This window comes from Lampetra fluviatilis, chromosome 32 (assembly GCF_964198595.1).
Source record: "Lampetra fluviatilis chromosome 32, kcLamFluv1.1, whole genome shotgun sequence".
Classification (NCBI taxonomy): Eukaryota; Metazoa; Chordata; class Hyperoartia; order Petromyzontiformes; family Petromyzontidae; genus Lampetra; species Lampetra fluviatilis.
The window spans coordinates 12,410,706-12,434,923 of record NC_136306.1 but is presented as its reverse complement, the minus strand read 5'-3'; the positions used below and the strand labels follow the sequence as shown (position 1 = coordinate 12,434,923).

The 24,218-nt window shown below is 46.3% G+C and overlaps 1 protein-coding gene across 1 annotated transcript; it reads right to left on the bottom strand.

The window, feature by feature from the left end:
• Window positions 1-1,085: 1,085 nt before the first annotated feature.
• On the bottom strand, window positions 1,086-22,462 carry GNS (glucosamine (N-acetyl)-6-sulfatase). The gene is made up of 14 exons (XM_078871617.1): window positions 22,274-22,462; window positions 21,404-21,463; window positions 17,807-18,010; window positions 17,447-17,512; window positions 16,466-16,564; window positions 15,552-15,719; window positions 13,090-13,172; window positions 12,088-12,206; window positions 11,246-11,349; window positions 10,393-10,494; window positions 9,707-9,811; window positions 8,679-8,789; window positions 6,166-6,326; window positions 1,086-5,651 (listed from the first exon to the last, which is right to left on the bottom strand). Exons 1-14 carry the CDS (start codon window positions 22,412-22,414, stop codon window positions 5,582-5,584), a joined length of 1,593 nt encoding a protein of 530 aa, XP_078727743.1. The 5' UTR covers window positions 22,415-22,462; the 3' UTR covers window positions 1,086-5,581.
• Window positions 22,463-24,218: the final 1,756 nt, after the last annotated feature.

The following is a 24,218-nucleotide window of genomic DNA, read 5'->3' as shown; positions in this document are numbered from 1 at the left end:
CATCTCAATGCGAGTGGTTAGGAGCAGGACTTTCCTGCCATTGCCGAGCAAAGGTGCCTGGAATGTTGGGTCACTGAATAACCAATGCCGTCATTTGCATGCGGCAGCGTTTCTCCACATTCTTGTGCATCCATAGGCCAGGTTTAAAACAAAGTTATAATACACAAACCGCCAACATTAAAATTGATTCTCATCTGGATTCTGCATTCATGTCACCCCGTATTTCAGCAGGGAGATCCATGAACTTGCCCGACAATGCAAGCTCCACATACACATTTTGTCGAGACTTGTGTTAAGCACTGCTTGCAAGCACCGATTAAGAACCATTCAAGATACATAAGTGGGTATAAGTCTGCACCATACCCAGTCTTCTTCGTGCTGGTAATTACAGTGCAGTATAAATGGTACGATATTGTTTTTAGGCTGAGTATATCTAGAAGAGGTCCACGCCAGCTTCCGGCACCGTACTGGCTATGATTTGAGCCCAGCGCCAGGGCTGTGGGGGGGGGGCAGCCGCCGACTGAGACGTGCGCGGGTGCTCATCTCTGCAGGCGCCGTCGCCCTTGGAGACTAAACTCCACGGAGTTCAGCACACACACAGCGCACACTCGCATGCTACCTTACAGTCACATAGTATTTGTATATTTAGACTGATTAGTACCAGACTCCCACATGCAATTGCTACACACGGGTTTGCATGTGTACACGAGTTCGGAGAGTGACAAGCTCGATACGACACATTGTGAGTTAAGTTTGCTCGGACAACACAATGTCACTGGAAGGGATGACGGCCTGTGGGTTTGGAGGCTAAATGATGGAGCTGCGACCAAGGAGGGCAGTGCACCAGGGAGACCGAGTGATGGAATCCGCCAATGTCCAACGGCTATGGATGATGGCATCACAGGACCGTGATGTCAATGTCTCCGTCTTCATCAGCAACTCGGAGCTCACAGCTGATGATATTAAACACTGTGAAGGATTTACAACGCCCTTGAGTATTCACGCTCTCGATAAGCTCTCGCCAGGTTACAGATGACGACACACGCTCGGTCCGCGTGTCATGAAATGAAATCGTTAGGCGACAGTTCAAGTCAACTTACTTTTTTAATAACATTTCAAAGGAAATTTCAATCGGTGTTCACGGGGCGGTGGTGGGTCGGTTCACGCGAGCGTGACGTGCGTGGCGGAGCAACACTCCTCGACCCAAGGAACCTCTCAGACGCCGCCATTAACAATAATGGTCCGATAGCAGGACCGTTGCATTGTACCTGCCGCAACGGCACACACACGTGTGTGTTTAACTTGGCTAAATCACCTTTGCAGAGGATAAATGGGTCAATAATCGCGGAAACGCGTACTCTCTGGATGTTTGTCAGTACTGTACCATTACGCTATTATAACCATGGTCTGTGTTTACATGACGAGACTCGTACAAGGTTTTTGGTGTTAACCCAAGTTTTAAATAACACTTCTGCTAACATTTGTAGCAGTTTTAGTAATACAGCTTTTAAAAGTTACTCATAACTTAAACTAAGAATTATCTTTAAATTAACGCAAACTTTATTTCAACTAAGCATTTGCAGAATAAAATGGGTCAATGCAAAATAAATCAACATATAGTACACGATTTAAATAACCTAGATAACACAAACACACAATATTTGTGAACATTTCAGTATTGGCCAATGCACTAAGAAGACATCAACTGCCACCAAATCCAACGAACCCAGAGTTCAGCAGCATGGGCCCCACAGAGAACAGCAGCTCCATCGCGATGTCAAGAAGAGACGCTCCTACGCATAGCTTAGCCACGGTAGACGCCTGAAAGATTGCAACAACACTGCAGCTCTGTCCACGCAAACTAAACAGCGACAAAACCAAATGGAAAAACACAAAGCCATTGGTGCAAGCGGTGCGATTCGGGCGAGTGGGAGGCGAGCAGATTGATATAATAGTTGAAGGACAGAGTTGGATTGGGTGCTCCACCCCACGTTGCTCCGAGGTTTTATTTTAGTTTACAAAGTGGCATTCTGGTGTGTACAGGGGGCTCGCGCGACGCAACAGGTCTGGGCCCACTTGGTGCGGGCAGGCAGCGGCGCTGTTCGTCTTTCAGCACCGATGATACCTGCCTGCCTGCCGCCGGGGGGCTGTTTCCCAACGCTTGCAGCCATTCCCTCGGTCGCTTCATTTTTGGTCACTCCACGTTTGTCCCTGCCCAGGTAGAAAATGGAACGATCTAAATATAGAAATCCAACACAGTGTGTCAACAGCCACAACCAAACGGGTGCCAAAATGACTACACTCACCTCTCTTGATGGTTTGCCCTTTGATTTGTCTTCTGTTGAGCGATTTTGTTGCCTGTTTCATCTCACAGGGACGTTTAGATGCTGCGGTCTAAACCACAATTTTCAAAGCTACAATCGCCACTATGTAGTTGCGAGTAGTACAGCACACAGCTTGGTTAAATTAACGAACTTTAAAACTATTGTGGTACCACAGGAAGATGCAGTGCTGGATTTCCTTTTTCATTGTATAAGCCCACGTTCGGACTGTTCCATTGTGGGGGGGGGGGGCGCAGCTGGAGGGAACCCAAGCAGTGGAAGGGCATTCACGGAGACGCGCGACTGCCCAACTCTTGCGAGGCAAACGCAACAAACCCGCACGCGCGAGGCACATCGCGCACACGGATTAGGACGCATTCGCACGAGGCGACACAATAGTGCAGATTCACGCCATTTTTAAGAATCGGTGGAAATAGTCGTTAAACTAAAATCAATATGCACCACGATCAATGATCAACTTGGTGATGTTCTTTCGGTTTTTGGTTATAAAATAAAACGAGAGCGTCACTCCTGGCAAGTCACCCGTGGTGTTCGGGTAGAGACCGGTCCCGTTTAGAACAACGTGGAACACCTCCACCACCGCCTCCCGCCACGTAAACGCTCCCAATTCAGATGGGATGGTGCGTTCCCCAAGCGTGTGGGTAACACGTCAGCGTGTGGGTAACACGTCAGTCGATGGCACAGGTGGACCGGTTTACTTGGTGTAGGTAGAGCTATCATTGTATTTCTCTATCTAGTCCCAGCTCAGCATCTCGACCTGAATTGTGGTAATCGTGCCACGTCGCCTCGCGGAGCACACGAACTCCACACAGGACCTGTAAACCGCAGCAGTGGGCCGCGTGGAGGCACAGCTTTCTCAAGCCTCGGTCCGCGTCCCGCTTCAGTCTCCCTCGGACTGAGCCGTCTCCAGACAATCTCTGAAGCTTGGTATCAAGTGGCTAAAGCGCTGTCCACATGAACATAATGCTATGACTTGAACGAGCATATCAACGTCGCTATTAGTCTGAATTCACAGCGGTACAAAATTGGTAAACATAGGCGAAGGTTTCGTTTGGCCAAGGACGTTCCCTTAATGTGAGCAAACGTATTTGCTAACTTGCCAAGCACTGGCACATCACAGATTGTCACAATTCAGCAATATTTATGCGAAATAGCAAGTAACACGTCGCTTGTTGTCATTCATACATGCGGCTGGGTGGCGCTATACTCTCACCACACTCCGATCACAACCAGGTTTTGAATTAAAATTTTGTTTGGGGGTGGACAATGCGAACACCTCTCCAATTTAAGAAAATGAGAACCACTTTTCTGTGCTGCAGTGGAGACTAAACACCGCAAGTGAATGTGGAATTTCCACCACACTCGCTCAGGGCTACTAATGGCGGAATGCCATCTCATCGCTCATTTGAACAGACAGCTGAGATGCGTAACAGGGCAGTTGTTTGAAGCCGGGAAAGGTCAGGTTTTGTTTGAAGCTTGAGAGATTGGTGATCCTTCCTCCGTACTTGAATACACGATTCACTGTCCTAGTGCCTTCACATCACAAGTTCCTGGAAGGCGGCGCTAGTTCACGCGTTATGCGCTTAAATTCCGTCTCAGTTCCTTAGCAAGCCACCTGTCTCAACGGAGGTCATCGAAGTGGGCTTTTACAAAAGTGTAAAGTATGAAACTTTTAATATAGAATCATGCAAATTATTTATAGCATAAGCAGCACCACCATTTGCAATGGGGGCAGTCGGTGGGATTTCGATGCTGCAGATGGCAGTCACGAGTCTGCATCGAATACGTGGAGGTGCTGTAGCCCAGGGCATAGTCCACCTTGGCTTGGGTTCACAAAAAAGAACGGAGCGTTTGACTACTCACCTTCTATGAGCAGTGTGATTTTTAACTTGAAGAACCCCTTAGTACATTTATATGTTAAGTACTAAATATATTATTTACGAGTAAAATGTATCTTTTATCGTTATAGACTCTAATAATACTTACTTTTTCCTGTAAAATGTAAGTCAGTTGGGGTCATATAACCTGTCCACATGGAGTGTTAGTGGGGAGCTCAAGTCTATTGGTTCTACTCCAGGCTGCTAAGTCAGAGAGGATATTTCCAATGTGTTGCCAACTATGGATGCCAGGATGTTGCAGTTCACGGCCAAATGTGCAAGATGGATGAGGGCAGGTGACGGACACGAGAGCAGAGGCCGAGATAGGAGAGCAGCAAGGTGCAGACAAACCCAGACACTGGGAGCCGACGAGAGGAGACCTCAAAGGTTCGGGTGGCGACAAGAGCTGATGAGTCTCACAGCAAGAAGCCGTGGTGGGTGGGTGGTGTTGGTGTTGGTGGGTGAGTGGTGGTATCGACATCGCTGGCCAGGGCGAGCTCTTGACCTCAACCCATTCTATGGAGCCCAAAACGTGTAACGACGCATTGATTCAAGGACGTAAAGCGAACATTACACTCACAATGCATGCGTTGTGAGTGTAAGAACCAACTATTTTGATGCATGCAAATTATATGCTCATGTTACGTTGAGGCCAATTGAGTGAACACAAATACTGTACAAATGAGAGGCAGAAAAAGCAACGATACAAACAAGACGGTTAATGGGAGAAGACAAAAATATATTATTGAATCAAATTGCGGCCCCCAAATTGAGAAAACGGATCGATTCACTACACTGTGTGAAACACAACAGAATGTTTAACATCCACAGGTTAGAAATAATTTATAAATTAACACCATATATCGGGGCTAATGCTTCTTTTGGCAATGTCTTCTAATACTGCAGAAATAATAACTTGTAACAGAGAGCATCGAATGCCACTGAGTGTGACATGACATTGTCTTCGTTGTCACCCAACCAACTGCTGACGAAGCCCGAGCCTGATGATGAAGTGTGTCGACATGCCAGCCACAATCTGCTGCAGCTGTGGACCAATTTGGTTTAACTATAACTATAGATCACAGGGCTTCCGATTGACTTATGCCAGTGATTGGCTGGGTGAGATATGGGGAACCATGTGTGGTACTGGCACATGGGGCACAGTTAAAACTAAACATGAATAATATAAAAAACGGGCACACACACCAACAAAACAATCGACATTCACACCTGTGCATTCGCGTGGGCCCTTAGAGACCACACGGTAGGCATTCCCCCAGTTTAGCATGGACTGGGGAACATTTAGGACAACGCTTAGTGGACCACTCGTGTCGTGGAGGAGGCGTGAAGGTGGCGACGTCGTCAGGGAAGGAACCGTGCTCTCTGGGCGAAAGGTTTCCCTGGAAAAATGGCTGCTGGGTCGAACTTGAAACTGGAACGAGAACAGCAAAACCCACAATCGTTATGAGAATTGTGGCTTACGGTACTTTGGTGGCCTTGTTTTAAGATTGATTTTGACTTATGCCGACGCAATGATCTCTTAATTAATTTAAGACTGGCTGCATTTGAAAACAAAAACACCATAAACGGCCATGTTCTATCCATTGCTAAATGGTCTCCCCTCATCCTTCATAATCCTGCAATGCCAGAATTGCGCTCCTGTGCATGAGATGATCTCAATCGAGCTCCACGGTAATTGCAAAGGAAGTGTTTTCTCCTTTGGGTGCCATTCTATCAATCAGTCTTGTCAAAATGCTATCATCCTATGTCTCCTGGCCAAAGCCCTCTTAGTTTTAAGTCAACAAGATGTCACTAATTTATCCCAAGCCCAGCTAGCTTTATCTTCATCTGTACTGGCTCCATCAACCCAACCAAGACCGGCTCAAAGGCTGTGTGGGAGGCCGACTCCGGTCTGCGGAACGCCGCTCGTCGTTGCGAACTCTCACCCCGGGTCGAGAGCCCCGGGCGAGCGGCAACTGGGGCCGTGGCACGACTGAAGCATGATGAGCCGCTGGTTCATGCGCACGAGCACCGAGGGGTCGACGCTCTTGGCGATGTTGGTCAGCTGATCCGGGTCACTGGTCACGTTGTAGACTTCGACATACTCCTGTGGGGAGGAAGCGAGGAGGTGTAGACTATAGTGCTGGGCGCCGTGTGTGTGTGTGGTGTACGGCGCTTATGAGGAAAAGTTGTGGCTTCACACAGGAAGTGATCACCGAAGAGCCATGACAAAGTGAAAGGGTTTTTTTTTCCTACACGTTTCTCCTGATGTGCAAAACAATCGGTCTATCACAGTCTTTTTATATCTGCCAAGGATAACTGTTTGTTTTGCATCTCAATGTATCCATTCATCGCACCTTGAAGCACCATGTACTTGGTTCATCAATACTCCCCAGGTTTAATCCGTGCCTGGAAAAAAAAAAACTCTTCCTCTTGCTCTGAAATGCAGCTATCCACAGCATACAAAACACTTTCTCCGAAAGATAATTTATTCACTCTGATAACATTGAAGTTACTTTGAAAGTCTAAAAGTGGGCATCCTATGTTGAGCCTGGCCACTGTTATGGAAATGTTTTAATGTCAATTATTTACTCAGGAAAGCATCATCGAGTGTGAAGACTTATCCAAAGGTCCTGCATTGGGATGTTTGCACGGTTCCATTCATGACATTTGGCAAGCGACAGGAAACAAAGCCCAAGTGTAGAACGACACGCAACACTGCCATCTCACCTCGCAGCTCCACCGAGCCCCGGTGGTCACTGACCAGGCCTGACCCTGCACAGCCTCTGAGACGCAATGAGGTCGGGCACATGCAGCGTGACCGTCATAGACCACGGTGTCACAATGGGCCACACATGGAGATGAAGACCGCTCTATTTAGATTCGAGCAGAGACCCCTTGACAAACGTGAACCTATCAGAATAACAGTACAGTCTGTGCAGCTATAACGAGCAACGCAGCCGAACACGAGCACAGCGTCCCGTCACACGGCGGACACGGCTGGCTGTTCGCCTCGTTTGTTAGTCGCTCCAAAGCCTCTCGTGTGATGACAAGGGCCTTGACGAATGCCGAGGCGAGCACTGCAGCACGCTCTTGAGCACCCATCACGTCTGCAATGAGTGGCCAGGTGCTAATTGATCTGTCCGCAGGTGCCGAGTGGCGGTGGAAACAACAGCGGCGTGGTTCAATACGTTCTGCGATGACTCGCAAGAACACAAGCGCACAGAAGCTGAGAAGCAGCCGGAGCTGTGTTTGGGATTACCGCATTGCATTAAGTAGCGAGCTCAAAATCTTTACCCACGAAAGCCTCTTGCTTTATGTACATCTCTGCTTGGGAAGTTGGTGGCAATGTGCCAGCTGTGCCCATGTGGTATTTCATGTCATTGTCAAATACCCACATCATTCAAGTTCCATGTCACCTTCCTCAGACCCAAAGTGTCGTGATGTTATTTTTTAAATAAGGTTCCGCTTACAACATTGGGCCAATTGACATTTTTTATTAATTTGAAAGGAATCCAAAGTGCCTGGAGAAAGATCTAACGTGCAAGGGGAGAATCTTTAATCACTAAACTTGTCAACCTTCCTGCTGTACTGCCTCCAAAGGGCACATCATTTTCCATGTAGTGCATTAGAAACTCGGAGCATAATGACTTTACAAGTTTAATACAATATTTTAATGTATTCAGAGTTGGTGATCTACAATAAAAAGTACTCTTAAAAATCTGTTAAATTACATGGACTGTTAAAAAAGTTGTCATTAATTCCCCATTCAAACCAGCACGGAGCAGCTCTCTGTTTTGGTAAACATTGGAGGTGGAAGTTGCGTATCCTTAAAGAACCAGTCATGCCAGGAAAATTCCACTGCATCATTTTATAACATTGTTTTAATTTCATCAGGCCTGGAAGGGATGATGTTCTAAATCTATTTACAACCTTCTAATTGCGAGTCAAGAGCAAATAACCGCAGCGCTACCCAACAGATGACAGGGGGACATTGCAGACATATTTTGGCAACAGCAATGAAGGCCACTGCCGTGTCACTGTGGCTTTCTCTATTTGCCAATGCCACACAGATCACACTGCCCTTAGACAGCGTGAGGCTGTCTCGTTATGCCTGTGTGTGGGGAGCGGTGGCTCAGCGGTTATCGCACTCTGCTACGAACCCGGCGACCCAAGTTCCATTCCCACTCATGAGCAAAAACCTTGGCGAATATCTGACCGGTCTTGAAGTCTGCCTTAAGTCGACTCAGCCTCAGAGAAGTACCCAGTACAATGTGTAGATATCACCACTGGGGCGTGTTGCTGGCCATCCACCCCCTCATGTGCCATGCCGGCCTTCATTGGGTGCTCGCTAGCACCACTTGCCCCAAACATCTATTATGGCTATATGGGGGATCTTAGTCTTGGATATGTGCCAATGCCTGCCTCAGTTGGGATGGGGGGGGGTGCGTTTCATCACCTCTGTGTCGGCAAACTCGCAGTACTGCAGGTTGGCGGAATTGGAGAGGGTGCGCACGCACGCGTACGTGTTGTTGATCGAGTCCTCGCACACGCAGTCCGGGAAGCAGTGCTGGGAATAGAGCAGTGCAATATTACCGCAAGACAAACGCCTGCACTGGCAAAACATTGCAATACATCTCCCTGCCTTATCGTCTCATCCATTCATTCTCTAAAAAAAGGTTTGATGACCAAATATTTCGAGGTTAAGAGGTACAGCTCCTTACTGTTACTTCCTTGTGCTCGATCTCACAGCTGCTGCACGGTGAGTACATGGTGCACCTCAATAAGGTCGGCCCTTTCCTTGCATTATTTGATTTTGTTCTCAGTTGCCGAGAACAAAGCCTGAAGATCTATAATGCAATTCAAGCAGCAACCGAGACCACTAATGATAGAACACCACACAGGAGCGAACACGTGTGGTGGTGGTGGTGGTGTTTGGAAACGAGACGATGGGGGAGTTCCAAAGTTGGCCAGTACCGTCCTGCGACTACGCTAGTCAAGCACGAGAGTACGGACGAGAACCGTGATGCTGGCGGAGGTAACAAGGCGTGAAGTCCCAGTAAGACGAAATGGTACGCCATCCTATAATCTAACAAAACCAACGCCCGTCTGAATAACCGGCAATTCTCCATCCAGCACATGTTTCCTTCTCATCCCAATCAATGTCCACTTTTTATTGCAATATTTCAGGTTGTTTACCCTTTCCTGCTATATACTCCATTTCCCCACTTCCATCTCATCTTCTTGATGAATGTAATGTTATAAATATTTGATTCATATTTAATATATTTATGAATGATGCACTTTTTTCCCCACCGTTTCAATACAGCATCTGGATAAGCGGTCACACCGAGCGCTCTATAAATCCACATTGTTCTTGGCGTTTATGGTTATTATTACAGGGGTGCGTTTGCTAATGCCTTGGGTGATGAAGTATTTTCAGCCCACGCTTCTCTGTAACACTGCCAATGTTCGCCGGGCACTTACATAGACGCCTGGGCCCAAGTTGGGGCAGTGGGGGTCGCTGTGGGCCCCCTGGCCCTGGTATTCGACGAGCACATCGGTCCTCCACGGTGCCTTGCTCGTCTCGTTCTGTAATCCCACGCAGATTCCCGCAGAGCAGGCAGACGGGGTCGGGTTAGCGCACTCCCATTGACCGCCACCACATTCCACAGCACGTGGCCCATTAGGCCGCATTTGTTGTGCAGCCATCAGGGCTCACGGAGATTTAGGGAGAAACTCGGAAGCACGCTGCTGCTGCTTTACGATCACGTAGTCACTGTGTGTGTGCGCTAATGTATGATGGAAACCATCAACATTCCTTTCTATTCTTCCAAGCGCAGATCCTTCATAGCCACCACTGGTCTCGCACTCCGCCAGTTCGTGACCATGGTGCGCCCCCTCCTGGCTACGATGGGAACGTTATTAATCAGCTTCAACCGTGTGCACAGCCAACACCTGATCATATTTATGAAAATGTAAGCTTATTGCGATCACATTTTCGACAATTTTCTTCCATATCTCTAACAGAACACTGACCGCCGAGTTGTAGCTGGTGAAAGAGCCACTTACAAAGCAAGGTGAACGATATAACATGTAATCCGCGTGAATGTAGATGCATTGCGAGAGGTTCAAATGTAGTTGACGTTCCGTGACGTCTCTGGGCGTCTCACCAGCAGCGGCAGCAGCGACATCCCGTCAATGTCGGTCTTGGACACGTCGAGGCCTGCCAGCTCCAGCAGGGTGGGGGCTATGTCCACGTTCGCCACCAGTTTCTACAACAAGCGACAACGGGCAGTTACTCTCATCCCCTGCGCAGGGGGAAAAGCTGGGAGCAGGAATCAACTGTTGGATGGACGACAACAGGAGGAACAGCCAGAGGTGACAGTCACGTTCCTGATGAGCTGTTGGTAACCGAATGGCACTTGGTTTAGATTTCCCAACCCAAAAAGAATGTTGAGTATTAAAATCCTGCTTGGGGGAGTGGTTGAATCAACTCTTCAGTGGCCTATAGAGTGCTAATATGAGGGAAGTGGACAGTGGTTGTCCAATGGAGAGACCGATCCTCATCAAGGGAATATTGAATTCCCACTGCCAACTCAGATGGGTAGAACATGTTGCGCAGCACTGCATTAGTCACTTTATCTTTTGGAGGCATAACCAGACGTTCAATATCCATAATCTGGCTTCAAATATATAGCGAAGGAAGCAAAAGATGTATAGACAAATGCAATTTACTTCCAATCAGATAGGAGCTCATTGACGGTAGAGGAGTGATGCAGTGGTAAGCACATTGACTCATCAACCAGGTGACCCGAGTTTGATGCCCAGCCAACATCAGTGGAAAGTGGTGTTTTTATGGCCACCCACCTTTGCCAGGCCAAACTTACGAGCAGTGACTTGAAAACAGGCTGTCAACTACCATTTATATTGATAAAGAGCTCATTAAGATCAAAAGTGCTCCGAGGTCAATTCCCACTGAAGCGGTGAAAGTTAAGCGAAAGTCAACGCGTGCCGCGTACGCACTGAGCATTTCTGGTTGGCCGCGACACCGGGCCCTCTGAGCAGCAGCGGAACCCGGATGTCGAACTCGTACAGCTGGGACTTCTCGACGGGTAGCGAGAACTGGCCTGCAAACAACGAGCAGATGTCACGCGCACAAACGTCGTCACAATCCCGCATTAAACTCCGCTGCTCACGTTCACCTCTTGTAGGTCATCTCCCTGGCATGAGGAGCTTTGGGGCAGCGTTTATCTCTGTTTCTGGCCATGAGGAAGTGTTGGAAAATTCCACAAGCTCATCACAGAGACCAGTCTGTCTAAAGGACCACTGTTAACTTCCCATGAAATGACAAGTTCAACTCTGGATTATCCCCATTTTATATCTTTAGGCAGATACAAAGAAAACTTTTAAACTTGCACTCTGGTTAATCATTAGCTACTCCCTCAATTGTGACTCAACGTACACACGTTGGCAAGTAAAACTTACTCCCATTGTACAGGTAAAACAAGAATGATACTGCTTACCTAATTTGTTTGATTTCCTTTACCCTGCTTGTTTTATCCAGGTCACCCCTCCCCACCATTACCCCAGACAATCAGAGTAAACTGTGTTCCATTTATCAACCCTGAAGGGGTGATGGGCCGAGTCAATCCCAGACTAGGATTTGAACCAGGATCCTCGAAATTCAGGACATGAGTGCTGCCCCGTTGCTAGTTTGAACAGGGACACACCGCCTAGACTTTTTGGATTTTTATTCATCAACACCAGGCGGAGAAGCAAAACCACACAAAATGCCCACTTGCGCCACAGAGTGACCTCCGGGAAGCCAAACGGCGGCTAAACATGTGTTCATGAGACCGGATTACCTGCGTGATAACCGTTGTCGGACGTGAACAGAATGTAAGTGTTTTTCAGGTCTCCAGTTTCCTCCAGCTTCTTGACCACTTTCTCCACGAGGTCATCAACAGACAGCAGAGTCTGCCACCTGCCGGCAAGCACAGGCAGGGCACACACCCGAGCAGTGGCGTCATATTAATCATCACCATCCATGACGGATCCATTGCTGGATGGTCTCCCCAAACCGTCGCTATTGCTCACGGTCATGCGATGTAACAATCCATTTTGTTGCCGCACGTGAGCCGCTTTGATCCCTTCGTCTCGGCAGTGGACGACATTTTGGCATCCGCTTCGTCGTTGGTCTTACTCGCTGGGTTCACAGCGGCCATGGAATCGTTCACTCCCACCACAGCACAATGATTCACCAGGATTCAGGGATCGGGACTGGATTCAAGACTATATTATTTAATCAGTCAAATTTTTTATCCTCTAATATATTATTTCTCTATAATTCATCCCATTAGCAAAATTATAGCTTATGCACACACAAGTTATGAATTGTAAACAAATGATCAATACCCACCTTCCAATAACTCCCCTTTCTGCATATTGAATCAGTGACACTCAACTCATTTGCCTCGGAGGTGACAGAGCATCTACTTTGTTGGAAGTCAATTGCAAACAACCTCTGCTGACTTTCAAATAAATGTTCAACGCTCAAGAAAAAAAGGGCACCGCCAAGACTGTTTCAAACGTCGGTGTTGTAACGGCATTCAGCGGCCCCCTCTGACAGTTTAACTGCTATAGTCATCCACCACCTGTCTGGCCTAAATTCTCAGAGGACTCCGCTTAATGTTTATAATGACAGTTACCGCTGTAGCAAAACAAGTGCCACACTTCAAAAGATCCACGTGGGACCTCCGGTGTTGCCTCCAAGGTGTTGCACGTAACATAGGGTACCGCAGCTCTTGCACTATGGCAAGGGGGGCTCTGTTTGATGCTCAGCTTGCGAGTACGAGCCGTGACGTTACCTCTTTCTGAAGATCTTGTCCAGGTACGCGATGGATGTGTTCGCCATTGGAGTGCGCGCCTGACGTATCAACCAATGCTTATTCTGAGAACAGCACACCAACCAGCACGTGTACCACAGCAGTGTTATTGTGAGTATAAAGTTACTGAACCATTTAATTGCAATTGCAAACAACCTGATAAAATAAATCACATGGATTTGGCCACCAATCCAGTCAGCCTGTGCTGTGGTAAAGAGAGCGCCTATCTCGCAATCTGAATTCTGCAAGTTCAAATCCTGGTCGGGGTTGAAATCGGCTCATCATCCTTTGAGGTTACTCGAATGCATCTGTGCAACAGCAAGGTGCACTGATGTCTTCCTGGAGCTCCCCCGTCTATGCAATTCAGCAATGTAGTATATGTAGAGCAGTTGTACCCCAGTCATGTCTCTCAAGGACATTACGATAATGTGCCTGTCACGTTTTCACACCGACATTCCATTAATGAGGCTCAAACAAATTACCACCTGTTTGTTTCTGTGTTGTATATTGCTTTTTTACCTTCCCCTCCCCCCCAATGTCATCCCAATCGCACAGCAGTGCAACCCTTCATGTAGAAAACGGCCACACAAATAAGGGGGCAGCACTGTTCCACCTGCTCTGCCACTGACGATAATATTCGTCACATCACAAATCTCGAGCTTACCAAATTTAAGTGCAAATTTTTTTGACTTAAAGCTTTTGTGACTACAGGAATTCATATTATTTTGGTCTTTTGGTAAAGTCACGTAGATAGGTTCAAAGAAAATAACAAAAACTACGACGTTTCCATCGCAACGCAAACGGTCGTCATCAGGAAAAGGGGGTTATAGCCTCTAAAGGCAAACTGTTTATAAAGGTTTAAAATGGGCGTAGCCCAAGTGTCAGCAGCATGGGCGGAGCAGCTAATGTTAATGTAAGTGATGGGCAGCGACGGCGCTGGTGGTGGGTTTCCACCAAATAAAGGGCAGCCAGGTAAAAATTAGCATGTTAATGTAAGATCGGAGAGCGGTCTCCAAGGCGAGCGAGCTGAGGTGGCTATGTTAATGTGAGAGATTAGCATGTTAATGTGAGAGATTATCATGTTAATGTGAGAGATTAGCGTGTTAATGTGAGAGATTAGCATGTTAATGTGAGAGATTAGCGTGTTAATGTGAGAGATTAGCATGTTAATGTGAAAAATTATCATGTTAATGTGAGAGATTAGCGTGTTAATGTGAGATCGCAGAGCCACCGCCACGTCGAGGTCAGAGCACGGAGGTGGCCGTGTTGGCGTCAGAAATTGAACCTGTTAATGTAAAATCTGAGACAGACGCCATCCAGGCATCCACTCTACGTCCGTCTTTGTGGAAGAGGTACGTAGATGACACGTTCGCCATCTGGCCACATGGCCGACCAGCTCTGAACCAATTCCTCAACCACATCAATTCCATACACCCAGCCATCACATTCACCATGGAGGTGGAAAAGGATGGCAAGCTACCATTCTTGGATGTTTTAATCGAAAAGAGACCAGGTGGCTCAATGGGACACTATCTACAGGAAAGCCACCCATACGGATGCCTACCTAATCCTGACTCCCACCACCATCCATCCCAGAAGAATTCCCTCATCAAAACTCGACACCATAGAGCTCGATGTATTTTCGACCATCATCACCTAGCCAGTGAACTGAAACATGTACACCAAGCTCCCAAGATGAATGGATATTCAGACTACACAATCCGTAAAGCTATCACCCCAACCGTTGGGAAAGAACCATCTGAGGACCCAACCAAAACCATCACCTTGCCATACATAGCAGGGGTCACCAAAAATATTTCCTAAATCATGATCCACGTTCGATTTAACACAGTACATAAAATTCGTGATCCGATCCATCTGTGAAGGATATGATCCCTGACCTGCAATTCCCCGGCATCTACAAACTAAGCTGTGTCTGCGGCAGTAGTTACATTGGGGAAACTAAGCGACATGTCTCGGACCGTGTTCGTGAACATAAGGCAGATCTGAAACACTGTAGGACCAATACCTCGGCCGTTGCTGATCATTGTTTTAATGCGGTGGGCTCACAGGAAATAGATTTCTCTAAGACGAAGGTGCTTTGCAAACCCACTGGCAGCAACAAAGATTAGTTCATGAAGCCATCCATATTTACAGACGGACACAATTTCAACCGAGATGGGTGCAAACTTAAAAATCATTGGAAGGACGTTATCAACGAGTTTAAGTCATAACTGTCTGTGATATTCCCATCCTGCCACCTTCCTATGTTCGTTGTTATTGTTAGCCCTCCGATTTTACATTAACAGGCTCAATTTCTCACACCAACACAGCCACCTGGATTCAAAACCAGGGTCTAAGCGGTGCCAGCTCGGACCTCCGATCCCCCCAGGGTCGCTCAGTGCCATCCTTCAAGGAGGGCGAGCGGACGAGCGTGGGCACACCTTGCCGTGTACGTTGAAGCTTTTGGTGCGCGGTGCCCGCGTGTCGGGGAAGCTGTTGGCGTACTGCGGCGCCACATCCCACGGCTCGTGGGGGGCGGGCGGAGAGATCATCATGAAGAAGGGATTCACGCGCCACCGGTCCTCCAGGAACTCCAGCGACCTGTTCGTCTGCCGCCCCACGCACACGCACAGACCAGCTCGGTGAGCGTTGGCATCATCAGATTACCCAGCGATGCTTTACGACAGTTTTGGTTCGCAGCGCATCCTTCTGGGCCCCGTGTGTCGTACGTGTGCCTTTCGAGAAATTCTGAAATGCAATGGCTGCTCATTAGATAATTTTTACATTAAATATGTTAAGATTTATATTAGAATCATCTCTGTGTAACCGCCTATGTTTCTTCGTAGAGAAGGGAGTGACCACAGACTTGGTGTAAACTGCCACTGTAACCATATATTACAATCATAATACCTTTAGGAGGATCCTTAAGAGGAGAGATGACAAGCCACAAGTACATGCTCATAGTGATGAAGAGAAATGAGTGGATGGATTATTCTTTGCAAGGCAATGAAGTGAGGGTGATATTTGTTTGAATAGAATAATATAACTCCAAAATACAGAGGTATTTTTTGGCACAGTAAAACGTTTTTTTCTTAGGTACTCGTTGTTGTAATGTTTGTCCAGCAAGCATACTTTAATACTTGGGATGAGAATACACCAATAGATTAATGTACAATTCTATACAATTACACAACTGTGAATGGTATTATGTAAGCGGGCAATGTGCTAAATAATTGTCTAATGCAACAGATGGGTTATTTCGAAATACAGCGAAGCTGAAGCTGCAACTCCGCGCATTATGCAAATGCATAAAACTTAGAATGGAGGCTGTGTGTGAGGAAAGTGAACCACTCACTATTAAGTCCGTTAAATAGTCCATCGTGTAGTTCTGCCCATGGAATTCTTCCTTGCCATTGTTAGACACGGTGTAGTTATAGTACTTGGAATTCTTCACCTGTGCAACCGAAAGAAAATGCGTACAGAACATGACTCTTACTCGATTTCAGTGAGACAAGACATCAATCCCTAAACACCGACTCCATCCCAACTATGTTCCCACACTCCTCCTCTTGAAGTCTTGAGCAGTGGTGCAGAGTTTGATTCCAGACTCGGAGGGCCTTTCCGTGTGGAGTTGGTATGTTCTCTCCGTTCGGCATGGGTTTGCTCCAGGTTTTCTGGTTTCTTCCCATTGCAAAAAAGAAACTTTATGCAATATTATCAGTATTGGCCAAAATATCAAAATGCTTAAAAAATTAGCACTTCATGTGATATGGCAAGGGCAATGCGGATGCATGCACGGTGCTTGCCTTACCACTACCCTTGTAATGCCATGCAACCGTTAAGAGATGTTCATTAACAGCCCTTATCTCATTTTTCTATGCGACTACACTGGACCCATGATACACTGGACAGTTTAGAGTTTGTGTGTGTAATGTCTATTTGCAAGTATAGCAAAAACAAAGCCATCAATTTACTTCTCAAATCAATACTGGATAGACACATATCAGTTAATGTACCTGATGGAGGTAAAGAATTCCCCATTCCCATGACCGGGGCCAGTATATCCATAAGAACAGGGGTCAGCAAACTGTGGCTCTTTAAATACTGCTTTGTGACGTTCTTGTATTCACATTGCGGCTTTTGAAAGAGTTTTTTTTACCGAATTCGAAAAAAATGTCTCTTCCTGTTATTTTGGTTGCCGACCCCTGCCCTAGGCGTTTCATAGATTAGCTGTGGTACAAACTACAACAAAGGGAGATTAATCTGATAGCAGAGACATTGGGCAACCAGACCTGCAGTGGCCCCGCCTCGTGATTCCCATTGTGTTGACACTCACCAAGCCCAGCCAATCATCCCAGCCTGGGGGCACGTACGAGGGGCCACCCACTTCAGCAGATCCATACTGCGCACGTACGCACAGGGGCAGAGAGCAGAGTCACCTTCTGTAACTTAGTTTCTGAGAAATATTTCACTGGTTACACATTTGTAATTAAAATATATCACCAACCTTAATCCAATAAAAAAATATTGATGGGCGGGAGGGTGACAGGCAGAAAGGAAGGCAGACATTCAGAAAGGCAGACTGACAGACCAACAGATGTGCAGACCAAAAGAGCCATAGACTAAAGACAGAGGCAGACCGCCATGCAGCCAATCAATTCACCGACCAGCCAGAGAGACCAACAGGCAGCCCTACCTGGTTCAGGTACTTCCCAGCGAAGAAAGTCTGGTAACCAGCGGTGCGCAGGCGCATGGGCAGGGCGTGCGGCTCCTCGCGCTTCTGCCACGTTGCTCCGCTGCAGTTGCCCTGCAGGGAGTTGTTGGTGACGCCGTGGTTGTGCGGGTACTTGCCCGTCAGCAGGCTGCTGCGGCTGGGGCAGCACAGTGGGCTCGACACAAACTGGCGCAGCATACAACCACAATTAGTTATCATCCCCCATGCACAGAGAATACGGATCAGCCACAGTCTGTCTCACCGAGCAAGTGATACATACAAGTTCTAATTAAGTGGATGTTCGAGAAGATGTTTTATAATTCTGGCAGTTGAGCCTACGCTTAGAATTATAGAAACTCAAATACTCAAGTTTTAAGTTGAGCCATCAACAATGATGGCTCAGGGGTTGATAGCTTTCACTCATATGGCACGGTCAGTTTAAAGTTCTAAATTATCATATGTAAGTAATGAATAGATAATAATACAAATAAGATATCCATTATCAGTCATTTATCTCCTGTGGCACTAAAGTTGATGAAAAGAAAACTGTTGTGCACTCAACCACATCGTCTTTTCCACTTAAAGTGAATTTTCTCACTGGCTGATTTGGAAGGGATGATGTTTGATTATTGATTATGCAAGATTTTAGATGTAACATTGTCCAATGGTAACCCCCCACCCCCTCTTTAGTAATGCAACCTTACTGCTTGATTTTGAGAGTACTTTGTTCAAGTTTTGCACATTATTTACATTTAAAATTGGAAAGAACAGCATTGATTCAACAGTGTGACAATCCAACAATGGGCTCTGTAATTAAGTACATCAGGCAGCATGTTATTATTGGTACTGTACCATGCATCAGAAAACATGAATAACGAAAACTGAGACGAGAAGGGACTTTCCTGAGTAAGGGACGACAATGCGAGTGTTGTAAAGTTTGCTTTTTAATGAAAAACACTTTTCATTTTGCCACGGAGAAAGAATAGAAGTAATTTGACCCATGCATATGCCTCAAAGGGTCACTGAGCAAGACACTTACCTTCATAGTTTCAACCATACACAGAGTGACTACATTACGCATAGACGTTCTTGTGTTAGAAGTATGATGAACAATATTACAGCCACCAGACTTGCTTTCGTATATTTACTTCAGAGTGTAACACTGCAGTGTCCTGTTTTTTATTAAACAAGTAATGCAAGCCACCAATTCTGCTGTCTGCTGCATCACTGTGTTGTGCAGTCTTCTCTCACACTCATTCAGCTGTTTTAGAGGAAGTGATACATTTAAATGGATTGCCTTAAATGTTTTACATCACTGTTTTGGGAGAATGTTTGCTTGACATCTGGTGAGTGTTAATTAAAAAAATAAACTTGCATGAACCCCTTTGTTCAACTGTGGCTTGCAGGTGAGGTATACGTTCTCCAAAGGCACTTAAACAAAAGGAATTCCTGTGGGGGGGGGGGGCATTGCATAAGCTCAAGCATGTGAGTCATCAGGCAATGCCCATTGGGTGAGTCATCAACTACGCTGGTCTATACAGTTACTTGCCAGTGAGGAATCCAACATCACAGATTGTTTTCACTGATAATAAAACTGTTTGTGACTGCCATCCACTTTACAACATATCTGTCCTAAACATTAATTTAATTTCCGCTGTCTGGGTATCGTTATTTTATAGGACTGCCATCACTTCCCAGTTTAAAGTTCCACTGTGTTTTGGGAAAGCTAAGACAAGCAGCTGGTACAGTGAGGGCAGGCAATGATCTCATTTCATCACATGTCTTGTCAACCATCTCTCGTGTGTTGTTGTTCAAGGCGATTTCGAAACACCTCACCAAGACAAGCTCTGCCCAAGCATTTTTTCCCTTAATGAACGTGGTAATATCTTGGATTCATATTTATCTCCAATCCCAATATTTTCCTTATAATATGGGCACCAAGCAAAGATTCTTTGAAAACACATGTGTAGGCATGTACGGTCTATATTATATTGGAAGTGATATCACAATTTGTTCCAGTAGTGACCTAAAGTTGATAGGTGCTCACTAACATTACAAGCCTACGTAGAATTGGGCATCTACATCAGGGATATTTTAAAATGTGTACCACGTGATGATGTATACATCTATCATACCTGGTCCGCAAGGGGAATGACGATTGATCTGACCTTGGGGTATGAAGAAGGGCTATTGGCCAAAACGTCACCAATTATATATTTTTTTAAGGCCATGTTGTTTAAGGGGGGAGGTAAGGGTAACTCCAGACCAGTATATTTTTCAACTTGAGGGCGCCTATTACTGTTTAGTAAAGCAGTAGTATAGTGAAGGATATAACAGTGTATTTAAGACACCCCCCCCACCCCAACTGCATTATGGAACCAAGGTAGAGGTCCTCCCCCCATGGCCTAACCTTTCATTTATCGAGGTTGAAAACTCTTTTCTTTGGAACTGATTTTTGTGTTTAGTTTGTTGTCCTTCCCCCGCACCTCTGATGAGCAAGGTGGGATACGTACGGTGCGAAATAAGTTATATACACTGTACATGTCTTTGCAAGCCCCTTGTTGATTACCAGTAACTTCCTATGGGTCTGCAGAGCCCTGTTCTAACACATCAGCTCTAGAATGCCGGTCTATAAAGACTACAAGCTTGGCAGCACAGCACATACTCGCAACAGATGGGGGGTAGGTGGCACATTTACTATTTATGACTCTATGGGAGACAAACAGAGGAAGAGCTTATGGGTCTACTTCAAAAGGCAACACAACATGTTTAACAAACATGACAATGGAACTACATGTTGACACGTTTACAAATCATACCCATTGCTGTGAATATACAAATTTTCCTTCCAAACTTGGCCCAGATATTTGGAGACAAAAATAAAGTATACACCAAGTCCTGAAACACGACTTTTTCTTTACTACAAGTGCTCAGGCTGACAGATATAGGTTGTGTGAGAGTGAGTATTGCGATAGAAGGAAATGGTGCTAAATTTCACAATAAAAACAAATGGAAACTAGTCATATCGTATTACTCTTGGCAGTTCAATTAAATATTCATTTCAACAGGGTTTATACACAAATATCATATCTGAAAGTACATTGAAGCTCATAACCATTGCTATACCTCTTAAGAGTGAATTCAAACTGAACAATACCCTTAAACTTCACTCCTCTGGAAATACATTTGCTGAAACATGTTCCATTGGGAATCATTATTTTTAACATAACAAACCGCACCTACGTATTGTACATACATTTTCCTGGATTACATTACTTCATTTAAAGACAAAACTACAGTACTGTACTTTTTTACTGGAATTCTATACTTGGGTATATTAACATACAATTAACTTACGTTTATTTATCCAAGAAAGCATCATTGAGTCTCAAATCGTTGTGCATTACTTTAATGTGAAATTCTGAGCAAAGGCTCTCGGATGCCAATCAACACCAGTGCCACAAAATACTCCTCTAGGAACACAAACACAGGCTGTGGAAAAAAAAATTCAGACTGGACAGAGTTGGCAGCATAGATGACTGGGGAAAGGAGGTCCAGAAATATCCTGCACGAGTTTACCATGTTGGTGAATGTGAAGCCTGCATCTCCAATAAGCTTCTGTGTCTTGCTTAGCGGTGTCTGTAAAAGAAACACAACAGTTAAGCTGCACTCTCAATTCACAGCACAGGCGGAAACCAAATACAGTATGCAGTTTGGTGCTTTGCGGTTCCAACTAAAATGGTGCGCAGGGCTCAAGTCGAGACCAATCGATAACCATAATAAGCATCTCATCCAAACATTGTTACACATTTACATTTCATATAATACTATGGATGGGACACAATCTGATTTTCTGTAAAGAAATCGTATGGGGCAGCCAGGGACAACCTCGGTGTTTTCAGACGTAATTGTCATCTAGGTTATGTGCAACCGACTTACACCTCACTGTGTGTATGGAGTTATAGGTGCAGGGTTATAGGTGCGGAGCGATGGCGCAGTGGTTAACGCACTGCGCAATGAACCCTACGACCTGCGCTAGATTTCCAGCCACGTCTAACGGCGAACAGGTACTGCCCACAACACGAGCCCACCGCTTCGCCACCCCGCAATGACCAGCGTGGTGAAGTATGGTCGAACCCACATAACACACATAGCGTGGGAGGGCTTAATCCAGGAGCAAACGGACAAAGGGCCGCACGCAATAACATCGCGATCTACGACCTTACAAACAGCATCGGTTACATTCTACGTCTGGCAATGCCCAACATATTAAAAGCTTGGATGATCATTAAATCAAGTATATCGCAGTGTCCGTGCTAACGCATTCTCGACACCGACCCCCTGCAGGCCTACATATACCAACGGAGTGAGCGCCCGCTCCCGCAGCAGGGGAACTAGTCCAGACGGGGTCCCTTTAAACGCGTGGAGCGTCAACAAACAGTGCCGTACCATTCCGCCCAGCGAGACATCCTGGTCGTCGGTGAGGATCAGCACGAGGTTCGGTCTGGCCTCGCAGCGCTCCGCGTTTTGAAATGCGGCGGCCGCGACGAGGAGGAGGAGGATAGACCGCGTCGACGACGAGGGCGACATCTTCACGGCGCGCGCAGCGACGACGTTGGATCTCGTCTTTACCGGAAGTGGGCAAGGAAGGTGGGGCGGGTCTTGTGGGACAAGGGGAGGGGCTTGTAGGTATGTGGGCGGGGCTTTGCGGCGTGGAGATCTGTCGTGTGGGCGGGGCTTGTGTGGAGGTGGGCGGAGCTGTAAGTGAGTGGGCGGGGCACGCGGACAGCCGTGTCTGTCTGTGGGGCTGATGATGATGGCTCCCTTGGGGTGGTGGTGGTTCGCGCGCTGGATTTGAAATGTAGAACATCGTTGTTGGTCCGCGCAGCAGTGTACATGAAAAACGCAACACATTCGTGAATAACATTGTGGCCTTAAAATTACAAATATATAATAGGCCACGTTTCGGCTAACAGTCCCTATCCATAGCAGCAGTATAATAATACTACATGGGTAGACCACAGTCAGTCGATCTGCGGGCAGGTGGGGGTGGTGGTGGTGGAGAGCGCCCTCTCATGCACAGCCCTGTTTCTCGATTTAAAGCTTTCGTGACTGCAGGGATTCATCTTCTTGGCTCTTTCGGTATATTATAATATTTTATTATATTATGTTATTTTATTTTTATTATTTTATTACCTCCCTTCTACGTGACTTTACCGAAAGAACCAAGAAGATGAAGCCCTGTCTCTCTTCACTGCGATCTGTCACCGTATGACGCGCTCGGTGGCCCAGGTCACTTGCAAATGGCACGAGCCTGGCCTTGAGTTCCCACCTGATAAAACTCCGTATAAAAATTTACCTACTAAATAAGTAAGTTATGCGTGAGGTCCCAGACACCAGATTATCTACATAATGTGGCGACATGGTCAGGAGTGATACATTCTTAATTTTAGAACTTTCGTGACTGCAGGAATTATTATTTGGTGTGATACATGAATACATGATTTGGAGTGATACATGATTGATCGTGATTTCAAAGTCCCCCCCCCCTCCATTGACGAAGCTACAAACTCCTTTCGGACAGTCCGGAACACAGCCCAAGGCGTCTTACAAGACAACAATGATAATGTGTAATTACTATCTTACGTTCGGGCGCGATTCAATATGTATTTATTTTAAAACCAAGCTATGTCCATAGTATAGGTTTTTGGGTTAGATCGCGTAAATATATACATGTGTCGTTAAACCCGCCACCACCCGACACAGCCAATTAGCAAAGCTTGCCACGTAAACAGAACGTGCCAATTCGTTACGAGTACAGCACACCGGTGGGTTGGAGAGCAAATCCACAACATTTGCAATCTGAGTACGAATTTCGCCACTAATTACAGCAAGCTGTGTCGGGTGGTGGTGGCGGATTTAACGACACATTCATATTCACGCGATCTAACCCAAAACAACATATATTATGGATGATATTGGTCGCGAAAGCCTACTACGTGTTGAACAAACAGCGTCGTATTTGCTCCTTCACAATGATTATATGATCACAGAGCTTAGGCAATTGTTGGCGCCGGTTCTGGCTACCGACCCGCTTCCCTGTGGTATCCTTGTGTTCTCAGACCCAACTTTGCAAGAGCAACGCAAAACACACACACACAACATCTCACAGCTTATAACAGCAGCCCATGTGCACTCTCACGTGGAACGAACTCGTCACTCTCCCACGTGCTTCACAATCGGCCATTGTCAGGCGGTAAATGACGCATTCACAGAGCTCGCCGAGCAGGTTTAAAAACCCGAACAACAGCAATTGGTCGAGAGGGCCCTGCATTGGTATGTCGTGGCTGTGTGTGGGAGGAATCCAGAGTCCCCGGAGAAAACGCACGCATAC